The following is a 21383-nucleotide window of genomic DNA, read 5'->3' as shown; positions in this document are numbered from 1 at the left end:
AAAATAATTAATTTTATTAAAATAAATAATTGATTATTATTTTTTTTAGTCATAATAGAGAAAAAAATTAAAATGAAAATGAGAAAGTTTGGGAAAAAGAAATGTGAGAGAGATTTGAAATTTTATTCAAGAGAGAATGAGTGGATGTAATATTTATTTATGATTTAATAAGTGAATGTTGAAAAATGAATGTCACATATCAATCTTGAAAAGAGTATGCTATATAGTATATTGTTGAAATTGGACACAAGACATGCTATAATAGAATATGAGAATGAAAAAGATAATATTATTTGATTATTTAAATGTCATTTTCTTAATATAAATAATTTATAAGGAAATGACAAAGTTCATCCAATTGATTTTTTAATAGATAGGTACTAGATAGTAAATTGAGAAGTGTTTAAAATATATATTTGAGATATATTGGTAAAAAAACAAGATTTTTTTTATTTGGTCTGATTCATATTAGAGTTTTAGGTTCTTAAATATTTTATTTTTTATTAGAAAATTTAAACAAATATTATTGATATTGTTAGATATGTCAATTTGTCTTTCTAGTGGGGATTTCTCTGTTTGAGACTTTAAAGATGGGGGATTTTTCTCTACGAGAATGGGAAAGAGAAACAAAGTCTCTCGGAAAGCATTTCAGAGATAAGGGCAGCGAACATACCCCTGTCCCATGTTTAGAATATCATAAATTTATATATGATTTTAAATTTTTATGTAGGTTTATTTGTGATTTCATAGAGTTTATTTTTTTAAAACAAATTTAAAACAATACTGTTTATTTTTCATTTTATATAATTTATTTTATAAACAAGTTTGAAAGTTTGGCGGTTATAATTTTCAAGAGTATAGATTAAATATTGTTAAATATATATATATATATATATATATATATATATATATATATATATATATATATATATATATATATATATATATATATATATATATATATTTATCTTAGAGGATTAATTTCTTAAGTTCTAATGGTTAGCTTTTGTATCTTTTACTATTAATTTGGTTAAAAATAAAAAAATTCATGTTTATGGAGATCCGTTAAGATATACGGGGATGAGGATGGGGGACAAAGTCCACCCCTCCCTCCAAGGTGGAGATCCGAGACGGAGATGGAGAATAGATTTGAGGGCAAGGATTAAGATGGAAATGTATCCCCCGCCCCTGCACTGCCACATTGACATCCCTAGTTGTCGCCTGATATAGTTAGACTGCGGCTAAGACATGATTCAAAATCACAATGTAATTGCACAACAATATCGTTGTTAATGAAATATGAGAGAGATTTAGATAAAGGTTTGACTGAATAGCAATACGAAAGATCTATTATATAGGGAGTTATATAGCTAATTGAATTAATTACAAATGGAATATACTACAAAAAATTTACGGACTATATGATGTAATATTCTATTATAAATATATTAACACTCTATTTCAAATTAGGGCATATAAGTTAAATTCATCAAGCTTTTCACATATTTAATAAGATCCGGAACCTCATAGGGACTTTGTAAAAAATTGGTCAGTTGATCATTAGATTTTACAAAACTTGTGACAATGTTTCCTGATTTGATCTTCTCTCAAAAAAGATGGCAGATTATCTTAATATGTTTGATTTCTCTTGAAAAATATATATTCAAAGCAATACATAATGCACCTTGATTATCGCAAGTATGTATCATTGGTCTTGCTTCTTCAAATTGAAGTTCTTTGAGCAACCGCTTCAACCAAATTAGCTAACTCTTTACCAGTATGATGGCCTGATATTCTGCCTCAACACTTGATCTTGCAAATACATTGTATTTCTTATTTTTCTAGGATATCAGGTTACCTCTAACAAGTACACATTACTCAAAATAGTGGAGTTTACCAAGGTCTTTTATCTAAAACTGATTTGAAATATGTTGTTTCAATTGGACTGTTCAGTGATGATCACTATCAGATATGACAAAATCATTTGCATACACAATAAGATAAAGGTATCATTGAGCTAAATAATAGTAAAAGAACATAATAGTCGGCTTCACTATAAACCATACCAAATCGTTGTACTGTGTTGATGAATCTTTGAAACCAAGCTCTCAGAGATTTCTTAAGACTGCAAAGAGCCATGTGTAACTGACAAGCCATAATATATGACTCCTTTTTAGCAACAAACACAGGTGGTTGCTCCATATATACTTCATCTTCAAGATCAGCGTGTAAAAAAGCATTTTTTTCACTATCAAGTTGATGGAGAGGCCAGTGTTCAAACACCGCAATGAAGAGAAGAAATCTAATTTATGCCATGTGTTACATGCAAGTAACTATCATTATAATCCAACTAAAAAATTTCAATGTATCCTTTGACTACCAAGTGATTTTTAAATGAATCTATATTTTAATCTAACCAATCTTCATCATATAAATCCAATGATAACATACCAAAAACTTCCTAGGGAATAGAGGAACAAGTTCCCAAGTGCCACTACCAGTTTGCACAACCTAAGAAATTGAGAGGGGTGTAATTTGAACAGTATAAATCCCTTGAGATTGGGTTTAAGACTCATTAGAAGAATTTACAATAGGTAAGAAAGTAAAGGAACATAGGTAAGATTAAAGACCTTTATTATCAGTAACATGATGAGACACACTAGAATTAAGAGCCTAAGTTCTAAGAGAAGATGATTGATAGAGGAAAATAAATGAACTACCAGTTTGCGCAACCTAAGCAATAGAACAACAGTTTTGGTTATTTTGACAACACCTAAGGGAATCATTATAGGTTGACGTAAATTTCTGAACAAAAGATATAGTATAAAAATGTTTGAATGATCAACCTGAATCGTATTCACTAGATGTGGAAGTCCGACATGAAACTTCCAGAAGCAGACAATAGTATGCCCAATTCGGTTACAATGCTCACACTTGGGATGAGGTTTGGAGTTGGATGGCCCTCCTTGAACATGATTCTAATTGTTTCAAGTGACCTAAGGGTAGAAGCGCCACTTGGTGCGAGTGAAGCAAGATGCTCAAGTGAATGCTTTGCATGTACTCAACGAAGGATAACAGAGGCAAAAGACATATCTGGAACAATGTTAGAATCTAAAATATGATCACAAATGGTAGAGTACTCATTATATAAGCCACATAGAACAATATACCATGAAAAGGTGATATATCATGCACATGTCTTCTCTTCTTCAACTGTAGTGCTTTTGAAAAAAGGTGGGAGTTAATTAATATCACGAAGTACAAAATAAACCTGACCAAAAATATTGGCATAGACCATATCTATCTTTTTCCAAGTACAATGAGTGTCATGAGTATAGATTTATTTTACATGCTTCCAAATTGATTCACACACATGATATGAGGACAGAAGATCATCTCCAGTCATTGTGTAGGATTATAGTGAGATGATCCATGTAGCTTTGACAAAATACCTATAATTTGATGTTAGAAACTCATTTATCGTAATTGGAACCATTCAACCTCTCTAAGAGAATGAAAAGGTGATGTAGATAGTGGATAGAAATAAGCATTGTTTGAACATGAAATCATATTCGTGGATAGAAAATAAAATCGCAAGAGCATATATGAAAACGGGACAGAAAAACGAGTGCAACAATGGAAAATTTGACGAAATCAATAGTTGCAACCTCTGTCAAGCTCGGCAGGTGTGGCGGTACGTGAAGCCCATACGCGGGTGTTGTGGTTGAGTGTGGGTGGAGGTTGGTGGCAAGCTTTTGGGGATAGGTCGGATCAGATGAGACATTTTTGATGATGGGGTGATTTATCAAAAAGTTGACAGAATAGGAGGCGGCGACAGAGGCTGTGGTGATCGAAAAGTGACGGAAAAAAATAAAGATCATAATAAGTTATGATTAGAATAGGAGGCGGCGACAGAGGTTGTGGTGATCGAAAAGTGGCGGAAAAAAATAAAGGTCAGAATAAGTTTTGATTATGAATGAGAGGAAAATCATAGTTAGAACACGGTTAATTTGCCAAAAAAATTATCAAAAAGTTATGGATCAACTAGATAAACTCGACAAAAGATTGTCTCGCAATAAACTATAAAATCGTATAAAAATACGAGAGTGAAAGACATTTTGAAAAATAGTACTCCCTCCGGTCTCAATTATAAGCAAACATTTAATTTTTAGATTCATTCAACAATCAATGTATTTAGTCTAATAATAGACTAAATACATTGGTTGTTGAATGAATCTAAAAATTAAATTTTTGCTTATAAATGAGACCAGAGGGAGTATCACTAAATAGCACTAAATAAATTCTACTATTGGCGAGTCTAATGCAATAGTAATACTTTGGATATAGACATCAATTTGAAACCATGATGCTAACTAATATGTGTTCAATTATTTAGTTTCTTATTTGTTAAGGATTTTAAGAACTACCTTATACTAAATTTAAACGATAGTATTCATTACAAGTATCATGGGCTAGGATGTATCGTGAAATCCTTGGTTCTCTTTTATTCTTATTAGAGGTGGTAAACAGGCATGTCCGTCCTGTTTAGGTCCGTGCCGCAAAAATTCAGAAAGAAAAAAAAAATAGAACGGGGTGGGCATATATAATGGCGTGGGCCTAAAATCTTATCTCGTCTCACACAAAAGTGAGGACGGGGCGGAGAATGCCCGTAAGCACTACATCTTTTAGGCTTAAAAAAATATAAAATTGTGTTAATTCACATGCCGGCAAAAGCCCGCAAAAAAAAAAAAAGATCGGGACGGGACGGTTACATTAAAGAGTAAGGGCATAAATTCTTGATCTGCCCCGCACTAAAGTGCGAGCAAAACGAGCATGTCCAACAGATGGACCCGTTTTATCACTCCTAATTCTTATCCATGCATAGTGATAAACATGTAATAAACCACATTATATTTCGTTTCTTCTAAGCAAACCCATGACTGATTACTAGTTGTGCATCATAAACCATGATGCAACATTAGCATAAATGCTAGTAACAAGTGGCAAGTACTAAACCTAATCTTGTATGAGCCAAAACACCTTTACACATTTTAGTGTTTTGGTAACAAAATAAATTAAGTAATGATATTCACACATACATACCCCCATAACCTGCCAAAGAAAATCCCTATGTAGATTAAAGTAAGACTCACTTAAGTATGTATGGCTCAAAATAGTGGAGAAGATGATTGTGTTGTAAAAAAGGCAATGCTTGGATGATGATTATGGCACAAGGGTAGTATGGAAAATTAAAGCAAGAAAAGAAAGGCATGGGCAAGTAATTATGCGTGGATTGTGGAGTGGGTAGGGACATGAAATATTGAAAATAATTGCATTTGGTGCCAACTCCATGTGCCAACTATAGTTTGTCTAGGTTATGGACTACACCTACCCTTTTTACTGCATTTAGGATATATACACATAGATGAAGATGAGTGATGATCCTTAACTCAAGAACGCGTTTATTATTTAAGTGCTTTTTTTTGTGAAAGTGCATGCGCCTCTACATCAAATCTTCAATTGAAAGAGCACAAAGTCAGTGAAGGTTCGGCTATGAGTTTGACTTTGCATTACTTTTACATTGGTTTTCTTTATTAATTAGAGCATTGTGCCTTAACTAAAATATGTCTTAAAATTAAAATTTCAATTAGTGAAAAGTTAAACTTTTGACAAACGCATTAACATAGAATTAATAGAGGACATAGAAACATATTTTGTGCATTTTTGTTTTGGTTTAGTCTTTAATTATTTTAGTTGTTTTTGGTCATTAGTTGATGAGTTTTTTTATCTTAGTAGGTGAGAGGAGGTAAGTATTTTCAACTAGAATTTTCTTTAAAATATGACTTTAGGTAATGAAATCTATAAGTTGGTGAATCTTATACATCTTTAGTTTACAATATGGGTGTCTTGGAGCATGCATGTCAACTACTTCTGTAACTCATGTGAATGTGATGCTACTAAAATTTATTAATTCATTCATTCATATCATAAAAGGAGCAGGTAATTAAGTTGGGTGTTTCATTAGAAGAAAATAAAGATAAATATGAGTATAATTTTTTAGGTACAATTTAATTTTCTTTATTGAGATAAATGTTAAAATTTTCTTTGTGACATATTAAAAAAAAGGATATAGGTAGCTCATTCCCCATTTTATCAATAAAGAAAAAGAAAAGGAGGGAGATATAAAAAGAGATAGTGAAAGTAAATTAAGAAGCTTCCATGTCATTTGTGTGTTATCTATTTCTCATTTTTGTTACTCCCGCTAAAGTTGCGCCTAGAATATTGTATGCTGATTTTATAAAGCAAAAATCTAAAGTTGAGTTCACCAAAGAAAAAAAGTGTAAACAGTTAGTGGACTATTTTTTTTTTTTATTGGTGAGATAGTTGACTAGTCTAAACTCTAAAGCCCACCACCAAAAAAGAAAAGATAAAATGGTCACATTCTTCTATTGGAAGAGGGAAAGATGGAAAAATTATGAAAAACTAGGTATTAGTTGAATAAAGTCTAATGTGAAGCTAGCACTCATCCAAAATTGATAAAACCGAATTTAAAAATAGTTAAATGGTTATTTGAACGGGTCAACATGCCAATAATTTCGGCTTTGTGTGAGTATTGTTGGGTGACCTCGGATGTTTAAGTTGAATCCATTAGAAATTGAATATTTAAACTCATCTCCTTATAGGTTCGATCTTACTATATTACTCTGCATTGTCGTACACTTGTGGCCTTGCAGCACATCAATATACCTAGGTGTTTCTTCAACACACAAAGATCACAAATGTCTTAATCTGGAAGGTAGGATCTTCATATTAAAATATGTTGTTTTCAATGAAACATAGTTTTCTTACAAAACAAGTTAACTCAAAGCAGATGGCAATTCACAGCTTCAACCAAACCCCTCATCCAAGACTACAAATTTAAAGTTGTTTCTACTTCAACTCTACTCTTTACTTAAATCAGACTTCACCTAATCATGTGTCTCCAACTATCCAAACACAACATAACACTACAAACACGTCTTTCTCACTTGTAGATCACAGCGTTTTAACTAATACACACGACCACATACCTACCTCTGGAAAACATCAACCATCCCCTCAAGAGTTGTTGAGTAGCTCTTCACATGTGTCAGACACTTGTCAATCTCCACTTAATCCATTTATTCCACTGCCCATCTCTCGATCACCAATTGTGTTTGCTACACCTATAGGACAACACCATGTCACAACATCACAAAATTGTGAGGCCATGTCTGAATCTATTTCACCGTTGTTTCATACTCAAATCACGCACGCCCTATTTTTGGTTCATGATCACCCTATGCTCACTAGAGCCAAGACTATGAAATCCAAACCAAAGGCATTCATAGTTCATATTGAACCAACAACAACAAACCAAGCCTTAGCTCACCCAGAGTGAAATCAGAATATATATGAGTCACTTATGAAGAATGATACATGGGTTCTGACTACTTTACCATTTGATAGGAAGTCAATCGGATGCAAATTGGTTTACAAAGTCAAGGAGAATGCAGATGGAGGCATCAACAAGTATAAAGAACGACTTGTAGCTAAGGGCTTTCATCAACAATTACGACTTAATTTAGATTAGACTTGTTTTTGGGCGTGAAACCCACCATAATCAGGATCATACCCACACTAGCAATTACATGCAAGTAGGAAGTTCAACAAGTGGTCATCAACAATGCCTTCTTGAATGGGGGGCTATAAGAAGAAGTTTACATGCAAAAACCACCAGGGCTCCTTAACACAAACACAACCTTTGTATGTCAGCTGAAAAAACTATTTATGGCTTAAAACAAGCATCTCGTGCATGGTATGAAAAGCTCCATCAAGCCCTATTGCAGTTTGGTTTTGTCTCAAGCCAATATGACCACTCTCTCTTCATATACCATCATCACAATGTCATTATGTTTGCATACATATATGATATTTTACTCACAGGATCTTCATCATCTCTACTTAATAAACTCATTGGCAAGCTTCACACAAATTTTGAATTGAAAAAGCTAGGCATTCCTCAGTACTTTCTTGGAATAGAGGTGCATCATCAACCTAGTGGCACTATTCTACTAACTCAAACAAAATATATTTGGAAGTTGCTCGCTATAGTTAACATGACAAAAGTCAAGTGCGTGACCACTCCCATGTTCAGCACTTGTAAACTAAGTAAACATGGAGTTGACAAGTTATATGATCCCTTTCTTTACAGATCCATGATCAGAGCATTGAAATATGTAACCTTAACTCGACCTGACATTGCTTTTTGTGTAAATAAAGCATGCCAATACATAGCCGCACCACTTGAATCGCATTGGTGGAAAGGTCTAGTATGTTGGGTGAGAATATGAACACATAGAAGTCTAGAAAGGGGGTTGAATAGACCTTTTTCCTTTAAGACAAATTCAAAAAAACATTTTAGGTCCCATATACGAAATCAATGATTTTAAGAAGCACATAAGCAAAATATAAAAAGAATAGAGCTCGAAAGAATCTCAATGAATTAAAAAAATGAAATGATACAAAGTGTTACTAAGTACTTGATTGCTTCTAATGCATGTCAATCATAAGATAACCAAAGTTGCTTTAAACAAGCTATTTCAAAACTATTTACATAGATGTTCTATCAAGACATAATTGAATTCATGATACTTCAATAAGATTCATACACCATAGACCTAAGCTTACGCATTAAATCATTATAAGCAAAATCTAAATTACGTGGCATACAATCAATGCAATAATGCACTAATGTAATAGAAAAATAATGAATACTAGAATATTAAAAGGTGATAAGGGAAGAAGAAAAGATACACAGAAATATGTAGTGGTTTGGCGTCCGTCCTCACTTTTCCTACTTCACTCTTTAGTGGTGTTGAAAACTATTGGAAAATAATCATGATCTTCCACTATTTTAATAAGTTTGATCACGAGCATTTTGATTACAACGAATTATCAAACGATAATTCTTTCTATTGATGCAGACACCCAACTGCTAACAAAAATAAAATCTCTAAAATATCTTGATCCAATAACCTTGCTATCCACAATAACCTACTCCAAGTATTCGTATGTGGTGATCCCACTGATCTCTTGTCGGAGCGAGTGTCATTGGTTAAGCGTTGATTGGACAACACTCAAATTTGTTTGTGAGCAATCTTTCTCCAACTCCACCAAAGATGGACACCTTCCATCTCCGCCTTACATTTATTTAGATGGTTATGATACAATGATGATCTAAATTTTTTTACACTGACAGTGCATACAAACTAATCTCTATATTATATATTAATAAATAGTTTGTAATAAAAATTATATTATTTTATCTAATACATAGACATATCAAGAAAAAAATATGTTGTGTTGTGCGGTCTTTATTTTACAAATCCACGCACCCTTTGTGTCCAAAGGTTTGCTTCACAACTTTTTGCAAAGCTATTTACAATCATATTTTGAGTAGTTTACTTGTTCAAGCTCCAACAAGTCGCTAAAAAATAAAGGAATAGATTAGATACAAAAGTTTTAAAAAAAATTAGGGATTTTCTTATTCCACTCTACAGTGTAAAGAAATATCCTACAAATTTTCAAAAATACATTTGAAAAACCAGAAATATATGTCCAGTGCGCATCATTTTTTGAATTACACTTACGTAAAACCAGAAATACACTTATGATATAAATTGGAAATGTATTTTCGATTTCTAATAATATTAGCTAAAGAGATGTTCCTTTTTATGTCTTTATCTTTTAATATTCTATTTTTATTTATTTTAAAAATACAGTAGTATTTGATTGAAAAAACAATTAGCGTATAAAATTAACAAACTAAAGTATTAATTAAGAAAAAAACTTATATTAATGGTTCATCTATTTATTATTATATAAAAGAAAAAATAAAAATATTTATTATAAATATGATATATAAAGTATATTATTTTAAGAGGTTAAAGGTAGTGCACTGACAATGTAACAAAATTTTACACTGTCATCCATTAGAAACAAATCGTTTTGCCATGTCATATAATTTTTTTAAAAATTAAAATCTCATTTATACTGATTCATGGTTGTGATTGGTTGACAGTGTAAAACTTGTTTACACTGTCAGTGCATCACCCATTTTCTCTTATTTTAAATATAATATATTTTTAGTACTATTTTATTTTTTTAAAAATAATATAACATGTTTTCTAATAAAATACATGTTTGAGATTTTTTATAATAATACATAAATATCAAACATAATACAAATTAATAGAATATAATACATAAATATAAAATTAATAAAATACAAAAAAGTTTTGATGTGAAACATAAAATTATTATATATTAATTTAATTATAATAATTTAATATTTAATATAAGAGTTTAAAGATAGTGCACTGTCAGTGTAAATCAGTTTTACACATACAACCAATCAAAATGCTTTAATTTGTCATGTAATTACAGTTTTTTAAAATTAAAAATGGGCTTTATTCTGATGCATGTCTCTTATTGGTTGACAGTGTAAAAATACTTTACACTGTCAGTGCATTTCCTTTTTTCCCTTAATATAAAAAGATTTTATTAATATAAAAAGATTTAATTAATATAAAAGATAAAATTTAGTAAAGTGTGTATTATTTTTTAGTTAATCAACATAAATATCAATATAAACAAGTCCTAGTGGAAGTGGAGATAACCGAAAATATATTTAAATATAATGAACGAATTTAAAAAACAAATTAATTATGTGTGCCGGAAATATATTTTTGATTTTCAAAGGTATTTTTAGAATTTCGCATGGTGCGCTTGAAAAACATGAGATAGAATAAGAAATCCTCAAAAGTTAATACTAGTATTAATTTGATGAAATAAGTTACAATCATATTTAGATTTAGTGAAGCTACACTCATACACTCGATGTAAAAAGAAACAAATTGGATAGAAAAGTTTAAAAATTTAATACTAGTAGACTATCATTCAAAATCTAAGGGCTATAAAGTATATAAATTTGATTTAAATATGATTGAAGATGCATATTGAAACTTGGAGACTTCTCAAGTTGACAGCATTCACATTTTCCTTTTTTAAGCAAGAGTACAAATAAACATCGAGATATAATGACTTTGCTGCAAGGTATTATCAGTTTATTTCTTATTTTTATTTAAAGAGGCAAGAAATACAATTATTTTCTCCACTACAAGTACAACCTTGTAAACTTACTAGCTTTTCAGGATTGATAAATTTATATGAAGAGTCGAACTATAGAGACAATTGTATACAAGAGAATGTAAATACAGGCTTAGCTCTCAGTGAAAATGCCTAAAAGTACAAGAATATGGGATAATATACACTATAATTCTATTAACCTATAAAACCTTTGTAGCCAGCCATGACATGATCTGGAGCACAACTGCACAAGTACCTTTCCTTATATAAAGCTGCAATGTCAAAAAAGTAACGCAGCCATGAAATGCAACCCTTTCTAGCTGATCAAATCAAAAGTAGTAATGTTCTAATCAGAATAATCTTCCGAGTCACTCGAGTCTGAGCTTTCTTCATTTACAACTCTATTTGCCATACCATCATCACTCATAATAACATCTGCTTCAGAACCATCCTCCTCTTCCTCCTCCTCCTCCTCCTCCTCTCCATTCCCTTCAATGCCATTGTCATTGTCATCTTCAGAAGCCTCCAAGTGTTGTTCTTCATCACTCATTCCAACCAAATTCCTATTCCATCTGTTGGGGGTACCATTAAAACCTATCTCCCAGTTTCCTTGACCATACTCAACTGCTTCGACATTGTCATCAGATTCCATTGGCTGGGTGTTGTCATCATATTCATCCTCTTCACTGCTGCTACTCATGTCAGCAGCTTCCCTCGGGATGGGACTTGGCTTCTCATCACTCCAGTCCTCGTCCATGATTCTTGATGGTTCTCTACTAAAATTGGAGCTAGTAATGGCAGCCCTATCGCTAAGCAACAAATCATCAACCCTATTCTCCTCTCTCCTTTTCCTAACTGTCCGGCGGCCACGTCCACCTGTGTGCCCTTGTGATCCTTGTCCCTGCTGTTTTAATCTTTGACTTAGATTCTCAGTGACCTCAAAATTGAGGAGACCGTTGTCTCTTTTGGAATCATTTGTTCTTTTAGACAGGTTTTTAGCCCTTCCTTTGTCATGATTCCCTCGTGCCCGTTTTCTGCTGCTTCGCACAATTTTCATAGGGGCAGACTTCACTTTCATGAATTCATCACAGTCCATATATGATGGTTCAACCGCTTTAGTAGATTTAACACCGGCATATCTTGAAGGAAGCTTCTGCAAGAAAGAAAAACAAGTTAGATGACTGATGTTGGTTAATTAGAATGGCTCGTCATTTTCCAGCAAAACAGTCATAACCTGTCTCCAAAATTTGAAATCCAATCTGATCAATAAATGTTCCAGACAAATTCATCACAAAATCTTTCATGGAGACAAATTAATCACAATCTTTCATGGGATTACTTACCAACCAATCAACCACATCGCGCAAAAGTTTTAAAGCAAAAGCAGTCTATTAAAAAAAAAACAGAATACTCACTATGTATCTAGCTTCTCTTTCCTGATAGGGATCAGGTTTCTCAAGCTTTACATAGGTGATTGATGTATCAAACTCAAAAAGTCTGAGAGACACAGCTGAAGTGGTCCGTGGAACCCATGGAAGAACAGTAACTGATTTGAGATCCATAGAAGTAAGTGCGGCACTCTCCGACATAGTGTTCATCCCCAACAAATCCCCAGTTGTAGCAAAAGGTGATGATAAAAAGTCTCGATTTAGTGCTCTCTCAAATAGAGTCAATATCTGCAATATGGATTGTTAGATTTTAAAATGTCTTAATAACTGATTCTCAGTCTTTAAAATGTTGCAGAGATATCGAATATAACTTTCTCAATGAAATGGCTAACCTGTAGAAGTTCCTCAGCAGAAGATGATCTGCTCAACTTCACACCCCAAAACCTCCTAATATCCTCGGTCCAAATTGACTGAAATGCTTCAGGTGGAACAGATACCTATAAATTAGAATGTCAATATAATATATCCCTCAAAAAACCAGTATTGAAATTCAGTGGAAAAGCAAAAACAATCAACGTAAAAAGTGAAGCATCAAAGTATATTATCAACTCACCTCAATAAAAGCCAGCAGAGCCTTGAGCAACCTTGTTCGCAATGGAAGAGGAGATTCTGGAATACAAATATCTTTGGGTAACTTGTCTCCACATTGAATTGCATGTTTAGAAACACTAAATCCATCATTTGACGGAAAAGTAAGGTGGCAATGACTGCAATGCGAGTCTTCCAAGCAATAAAGGTTGAGACAGATATCACATATGTCAACCTGAGGTTTGCATCTCTTCTTTCCATATTTCGTTGCACATAATATTGATGGGTTATAGCATTCTTTCCACATCCATTTTTGGAAATCTTGATACCTTCTCAAGGCAGCTTTCTTGTCGCTCTCACTTTTTCCAAGTTCAATTCTGAAGGATGACGATGTTTCTGAAGTATCAGAGCTCAAGCCACAGATAGTACTGCTAGGACTGTCAGAACTAGTATGATGATCAGGACTGGAATCTGTTTCATCAGCTTCATTTTTAACACGTATTTCGTTTGTGTTTCCAATTTTGGCACATTTTGCATTCTTTTGAACATTTTCCTTAAATGTATTCTCAATCTTTAGCAACATCAGACGCAAATGTGATTCCCTGATCCCACGTGAATCCAATGAATTCAGAAGCGTGTCAAAGGCCTGCATACAATTAGTTAAAAATATCATATTAGAACTACTACAACAAAGCCAAAAAAATATTTAAATTCACAACCCTGGAATGAATTATGATATATATCATAGACATGAAATGATCGGCGAAACATGGAACAGCTTATTGAGAAAGAAAAATCTATCAAAAAAATACTACAAGACAAATGAATAGTTTACCTCTTCGGAATCAATAAGCCTCCATTTGCCATCATGATATTCAACAAAGATCCTGCCCGAGCCAGGATCATTACAAGAAGCAGATGCAACAAACTGCCAATATCGATTATGTCTGCGGTCTTGCCCGAGGGGTAAGGATCTATAGATGTACATCTCCTCTGCTATGTGGGAAATGTAAGACTTTAACTGAGATCGTGACCGTTTTGAATATTGTGCAGATAACATAGTCTGAGCATTATCAGGACCTATGCAGAGATCTTGACCTGATGAGAGCTTTTCAGAGAGGCTTTGTCCAACAAGAGCTAGCCTTTTATTTTCTGCTTTGCTAGGAGAATCCTCATCATTATTATTATTATTGCAAATATTAATATCAAGCAATGGGCTTTGATTGCTCTCCACAGCAGCAGATGCAATCTGTGTTTCAACCTTGATACCATTGATAGAAGGAAAATCTGATTTGTTGACATTATCATCTTTCACGCGAGTTTTATCAATATGTGCCTCTGCCAACATTTGCTTCTTCAGAGCATTTGCTGCTTCCAAACGATCCTAAACAACTCTTCATGTCAATTTGATAAACAAATACAAAAATCAAGTTGAGAATATATTTATGGAATAAAGTTTACCTCAAGAACAACACGGATTGAATTGCCTTCATTTGCCACACCAACCAATACAACAAGAGCATTTAATCGCTCCTCTACACTGAGATCAGAATATTCTCCTTCAGTAAGCCCTTGAATCCATGACTCTCCAGACTTACTTTCATCAATTTCCATATTATCTTCGCCTAGATTTCTGGCACTTAGATTTTCACAAGCAACAGGTTGTCCAGAAACAGCACTTGGATAATCAGCATTCTTGGAGCCATTGTCAGGAAAACAAGGTAGATCCTTATCGAACTCCTCTTTAAGTTTTCCATCATGACCTTGAATTTCTTTTCCATTTGATGAGAAATCATTGAACAGTTCAGATGTTTTGTTAACACTTGAAGGATTAACCAAATCATCAACTTCAGGATCCTCGTCAACTTCACTTTCTGACTCTTCTCTTTCCACATCATCAGCATCTTCTTCAGCTAGAAACCCATTTTCAAATATCTGAATTTTCTTTCTTGCTTCAGAAAGAATGGACTCAGCATCAGCAGGATCCTTCCTAAATGCAGCACGTACACAATAAGTTGATGGGGCTACTCTTTCAAAAAGCTTGGCATCTCTGGTCAAAGCAACAGAAATTGATGCCTCGGGGGTCTTGCTGGTCGTCAGGTCCCGAAGACCAGATTTCTGATCGGTAGATAGACACAAGTTAAGAACAGACTTGACAATAAAGAGCTTCTAATATGAGATATGAAACTCACCTGAATTTTTTCGGCAAGCTCTATTACATTCAATCCCTCACCATCCTCTAGTGAGAGAACATGAAATGCCGCAAATTTAACTGTTCCAGGAGTTAACCGATGCCTAGATCTCCGAGGACCTAATAGACCTCTCTCCTGCATTTTTGTCACGGCATTTACAGCTGCTGAACCATTGCGAAGTGCAGAAACGACATCTTCACAATTTCTTCCCTGTAATTAGATATAGAATGTGACGCACTTAGACAGGGCAGGGCAATGATATAAATACCCCCATATAAACAGTGAATTGTCGATTAAAATGCATGCCAAGAAAAACTTGATAATACAAGCTTCAAAGGTACCAGCGGAACATATAAGCTCATAAGAACTGAAGTTATATATCTAAATTACATTTCTCATTCTTAAAGTCACTAAAATATAGCAACTGAAATTTTAAAAAGAAAATTAAAGAAAAATGAACCTCATTTTTATTATTTGCACGTGAACACAGAATACTGCTTTTCTTAAACTGCGGTCCATATCCTGCAGATAATGCTAGCTGTCGGAAAATTTCTGGCCATGTCAATTGATTTAAGTGCCTATGCCAATTCCGTATGTCAAAGCCCCAAGCATATGCCTATCATAAAAAATGGAAGTTATAGGACTGGATTCCATTTTAAAAAACACTATTTCTCTAAAGAAAGGACAAATGTAATTTAAGAAATATATAAACTTACCCCTTCCACAATCTCTGGATGGCCGCCTCCAGAATTAGCAGCACCATTCTGATTCATTCCTAGTCCTGAAGAAGGTGTCCTTGCAACATCTTCAATGTCTTTCATTATCACCTTAAGGAGAGAAACATGTATCTCACCCAACAATCTTGAATCCTGGGATAAATAATTTGAGCACCCAGAATGAGCAAATATAGAGCACAAAATAGTTAAACTGATCAAACAATATCACAAGCAAAGGCAAGACTGACTGACATAATCGTGAAATGCTTGCACGAACTCATCAAGAGTAAAAGGCCATAACTCCAAAACATCAGCAAAGGTAATCAAAAACCTCCAAACCTGAAATAGACCACAATAGCTTTTAAGCCTCAAACTATGCAATAAGCCAATTCAAGAATAAACAGACAGTGCAATATGTAGATAAGAAAATCAGTGCATCCACAGAACTGCTAATCCCACAAACAAGCTCCATACACAAAAATAACTTTTTCAACTTAGACTGCAGAATAGATTTCTAGTGACAGCAGAAGGCCAAAGTCACATGCAACATTAACCGAAAGTCACATCCGCATCAAGTAACTTAAGGATTTTGCACGTTGTTGTGCATGATGTTATAAGAAAGCAAAAGTTGTGATGAGAACATACCATGAGAAGGTTGCCAATATTCTCTTCTGAATTGATCCATGGTTGGATAGCAAATGGTTTTCTTAGCTTTACACTCTCAGGTGGGAAAAGACACAATGAATCTACAATATATTAATAAGGTTTCAGTATTAGAGATCCATTCCCCTTTTCAGTATCTCTAGATAAATACTGAACAACCAAATGATTTAATTTGAAGTTACAAAAAATAAAAAATATCTCACCCCTAAATGACTCAATGTTTTGCAAAGTATCAAAATCAAGACGGACAATAGAGGAAAGCCCCTTGCTTGAGACAGCTAACTCCATCATTTCCAGCTGTTCATCCTCAATAAGTTCCATGGATTCCTTAGCTATTTTACGGGCAGTTGCCTTCTCAAGGGCAGCTTTCCTTCTTTCTTCATCTTTCTCTTTCCGAAGCTCTTCTTTTTGCCTCATTCTCTCAGCCTTTTTAAGATAAAACAGATGGAAATAGAATATATATATTATCAATTTTCTAAATATTAGCCAAAATAAGGCTTTCCCATTTGAACTTAAAAACTTACTTTTAAATTTTCTCTCTGCAAATACTTTTCCCTTCGTTCACTTTCACGTTTTTCCTCTCGTTTTGTTCTTTCCTCTTCACGCAGTCTCTCACGCATCAATCTCTCTTCTTCCTTTTTTCTTTCACGATCTTGTCTCTCCATTTCTTTTTTTACTCGCTCCTCATTCTAAAAAAATAGAAGGGAAAAGTAGGGATTAGTTTTTAAAAAATGCAAATGTGAAATTGTTATACCTGCACAAAATGTGTAACAGGCTAAACTAAAATCATCTCAATAAAACCTTTCGTCTGAGGTTTTCTTGTTTTTCGAGCTCTTTCCGGATTCTCATATCATTTGCTTCAACATCCCTTGTAATTTTGGTATCATCACCCTACATACAGTCAAACATAAAAATCATCCTTTGAAAATAGTACATTAAATACTAAGAAGAGTTGAAGACTGAACAATGTTAAATTGTTACGACATTAACTACTACAGATAGCTCATAGCTCAAATATACCTTTCGTTTCCTATCGATATGCATTGCATTGTTTTGCAAAATTTGTCCACTAGGTGAAGCATAGGTATTTTCCAGCCCAACAGTTTGGCTATCAGTGAGGTGGGAGTTTATTCCAACTTTCCCCGTACTTGTGTACAATTCCCGTGAAGGGGTAACATCATTGTCCCGAGGTGGAGATTGGAAGGGACTCCCTTGCTTGTCTTGTTGGGAGACGCGAGAAGAATGACCCTTGATGCCATGAATTCTAGGTGGCCGTTCATTACCAAGCACAGACTGAGGCTTTTTAGATGAACCCTCCTTTGGAACATGTAAATGAGATTGGCTGAACTGTCCAAATGCATCAGATCTAGCGCCGGACTGGTTAGGTGAATATTGATATTCAGGAAAAGTCCTTGCCATAGCCTGGAATAAAAATTTCATTTCAAGTCAAGCTTAAATAGAGAAACCAAGCAGTAAAAAACTAAAAATTAACATCACTAGCCATTCAAAAAAATTAATCACGGAGCAACTTCAGGTTTTCAGCTCCTCAAACCAATGAAGAAAAAACAGACAGAATAATGTGTCAAGAGCATTTAGAAAGATTATCCAACAGTTCACAACAAAAGATAAAACAAAAAATAAACATCATAGACATACAAACTTACCAAGAGAACACCTAAATCTAAACATGTAATTGACAGCAAAAGCTCAGGCTAACTCACCATTATCCCCTTCTTCCATTTTCCTTGTACAAAATTAGCATCTAAATAAAATATGGCTAAGAAATAAAAGTGAGTATTCATTAAAAAATAATAGTCAGAATGGGTTACATGCTGTGATGCTGTAAAGTTCATAGCTGCTTTTGGGAATGATGGAATCTGCGACATGATCGCAGAATTCGCGAGCCAGATTACTGCAAAATATTTCCCAATTTGGGTCGAGTTTATGCAAAAAAAACGTCAGTTTCATCTTGCTTGCGCAATCTACCCTGTTTACGGAAACACACTTCCATTTTTCCCGGGCTGCCACTGAGTGTGTTTCTCGGTTTTAATAAGGCGCCATTGCTGTTGTGCAAGTTCTTATGTTTCCTGCAACTGCCACTGAGTGTATTCCTCTGTTTCTTGTGCTATGTAAGTTCCTTGTTTCTGTTGTTTTTTCATGTTAAGGGGCTCCAAACAGTGCCTCCCTACTTATGAATTTATTGTTATGGTTATGAACTTAGTTTAATGTTGTAATCCAGAGGTTGTCGTATTCATCTGTGATCATTATTATGCATGTGTATATAACTATATATTTATTTTTTTCAAACCCCTTCCGATCTTGCATAAACTCTCAATTTTTAAAACATTGAATATAGAAGTTTGTGCATCCCTATTACAAAGCTGGTAAATATAAAAAGCCCAAACAGCACAATAACTAAAGGAATACACAGAGAACTGACATGAAAGACAAGCATATAAACTTAAAGAATGTAGTCATATACTCAATCATCATAGCTACCTGCATGTTCATACAATATTTGTTGTATTCACCAAAATATACTATACTGTTGTAATATAGAATAAAGAAAACCCACCTTGTTTGTTTTAACATCATGTCTTCCATATATTTTACTGTCATAGGCAAGACGAGGTCTCTTCTGGTGTTCTGTAACTGCTGATCCAAAAAACATATAACGAAAGTGTTAGTAGCAAAACATGGTGTAGTGTGCACAGATCAGAAACTTATACCATTATACTAATGTTTCAACTTTCAAGCAACTTCCTTCAATAACAAATGGAGTCAAAAAACTGCAGTATTCAGTAACACAATCATTGAAGATAAGAAGCATTATCATTTATACCTATAGGTGCTCCAAATGCATCTGGTGGCAATTGCTCGAACTCTATTCCTAGAATGGGCCCATCTTCCCTCAATGGTTCACCTAACTGATCCTCCACACAAGCAATTGCTCTAAGCTCCATTTCAGCCTGTGGGGACTCATAGTAACCAACACTGACAGGGATTGCATTCAGAGACTCCAACCGTGCATACGGACTCGAACCTGAACCCGACCCTGATCCATACCCATTACCATGATCAGAATCTAACCTAAGGTCATCCACCGGCGAATCCGGCAAAGGCTCGGCTGCTGGCTTACGTGACACTGGCACCTTCTTTGGAGCAGCAACAGACTCTTTTTTGGGAGCCGACGCCTCCTTCTTATCCTTCAACCTCCTGTGGCAGAACCACATCTGCAGCTGCCGATCCGTCAACCCCAATTTCTCAGACAACTCAATCCTCACAGGCTCCGAAGGGTAATTATCCACTAATCAAACCAAAAACAACACAAAATTAACCAAAAATCTTAAAATTCAAGAATTAAAATTTAAAACACAAAAAACCAAAACCTAATTTGTGAAATTGAAGAACAAAGAGGAACTCACATGCATAAGCTTTCTCAAGGGTTTCAAGCTGAAACGGCGTCTTCATCTGCCTCTTAGGCTTGCTCTGACCTTCATTGGAAACAGCAATCTTGCTATTGCTTTCACCGTTATTGCCGTTATCATCGCTGCCACCGCCCCTTTTCCGATCACTCTCTCCCTCCGAACTACCGTCCCCTTCCATCGACTCAAACCAATCAAAGATCGCAACTTTGCTCTCTCTCTCTCTCTCTCTCTCTTCACAAAACCTAGAAATCGCAAGAACCCTCAAAAGAAGAAAAACCAAAAACTAGGGTTTGGCAAAAAGAATCAATTTGGTACATTTAAGCATTTTCTCTCTCTTTCTCTCTCTATTAAATCAAAATTCCGTGATACTCAAGCAACGGAACAACAACACAAGATTTCAATATCTTTCAGAGATTGAAAAATAATAATTAAAAAAAAAACGAAGAAAAAAAAAAGGTGCAATGAGAAATTGAAAAGAAAAAGAAAGAACAAGGAAGAATAAAAGAAGAGAGGAAAATATAAATTAAAAGAAAATCCCAATCGAAAATCCAAAATAATAAATCAACACAACAGTTGCTCTTGACTAGTATAATTTGTGTTTCATCACAACCTTTCATATTAATTTCCATTTTAAAATTTTATTATTATCTTTATCTTCTCGAATATTAATGAGATTTGATTTTCTTTTTTGTGAACGAACGGTGTGATTTGTGAGTGGAATAGATAGTGTGTGTAGGTTGTTCCTGTCAACATAAGTGTCTTTCTTTATGTTCGGGTTATGTTATGTTATGTTTTTAAATTTTAAAATGTTCTTGTCTGGGATTTCTATTTCTATTTCTATTTTTTTGCTTTATAAATTAGTATATTTTGATTTTGATTTTTTTTTTTTTTGTGGTTTTTAGAGTGTGAAATTTAGGTTATTGGGGAAATTTGGATTTTATGATATTTTTGGTTTTAGGGAAGAGAGATGCGAAAGGAATGAATTTGGTGACTCTGCTTGGGGTTAGTTCTAGAAAGCTTGTAGGCTCAGAAGGTTTGGTTTGGTTGATTTTCGTTGAGTTCGTATGCAGCGGTGTTTTGCGTTTATGTTTTTGTGGGCCATGTTTTGTTGTCTGGGACCACCATTAGAAATTGGGGTTTTCTTTTGGAAGTATTTTTAATGCAGGGAAAATATTTGACTTTTTCTTAAAAACCACTTGTATGGTTTCTTTTACCTTTTTAACCCTCTTTGGATATTGC

At 34.0% G+C, this 21383-nt stretch overlaps 1 protein-coding gene across 3 annotated transcripts; it reads right to left on the bottom strand.

The window, feature by feature from the left end:
- Positions 1 to 11139: 11139 nt before the first annotated feature.
- LOC131602659 (homeobox-DDT domain protein RLT1-like) lies at positions 11140 to 20931 on the bottom strand. Of its 3 annotated transcripts, none has more exons than XM_058874830.1 (18): positions 20142 to 20931; positions 19559 to 20023; positions 19292 to 19371; positions 17737 to 18138; positions 17518 to 17607; positions 17241 to 17405; positions 16920 to 17142; positions 16699 to 16799; positions 16306 to 16392; positions 16054 to 16206; positions 15798 to 15953; positions 15338 to 15547; positions 14607 to 15263; positions 13981 to 14529; positions 13171 to 13791; positions 12950 to 13054; positions 12585 to 12845; positions 11140 to 12319 (listed from the first exon to the last, which is right to left on the bottom strand). In XM_058874830.1, the coding sequence occupies exons 1-18, from the start codon at positions 20320 to 20322 to the stop codon at positions 11516 to 11518; spliced, it is 5310 nt and encodes a 1769-aa protein (XP_058730813.1). In that variant the 5' UTR covers positions 20323 to 20931; the 3' UTR covers positions 11140 to 11515. The 3 variants fall into 3 exon arrangements, with proteins under 3 accessions (XP_058730813.1, XP_058730811.1, XP_058730812.1); XM_058874828.1 differs by having other exon boundaries at positions 11140 to 12322; positions 20142 to 20929; XM_058874829.1 differs by having other exon boundaries at positions 11140 to 12322; positions 19292 to 19368; positions 20142 to 20928.
- Positions 20932 to 21383: the final 452 nt, after the last annotated feature.

Source organism: Vicia villosa, linkage group LG5 (assembly GCF_029867415.1).
Source record: "Vicia villosa cultivar HV-30 ecotype Madison, WI linkage group LG5, Vvil1.0, whole genome shotgun sequence".
NCBI lineage: Eukaryota > Viridiplantae > Streptophyta > Magnoliopsida > Fabales > Fabaceae > Vicia > Vicia villosa.
This window is presented reverse-complemented; position numbering and strand designations above follow the sequence as displayed.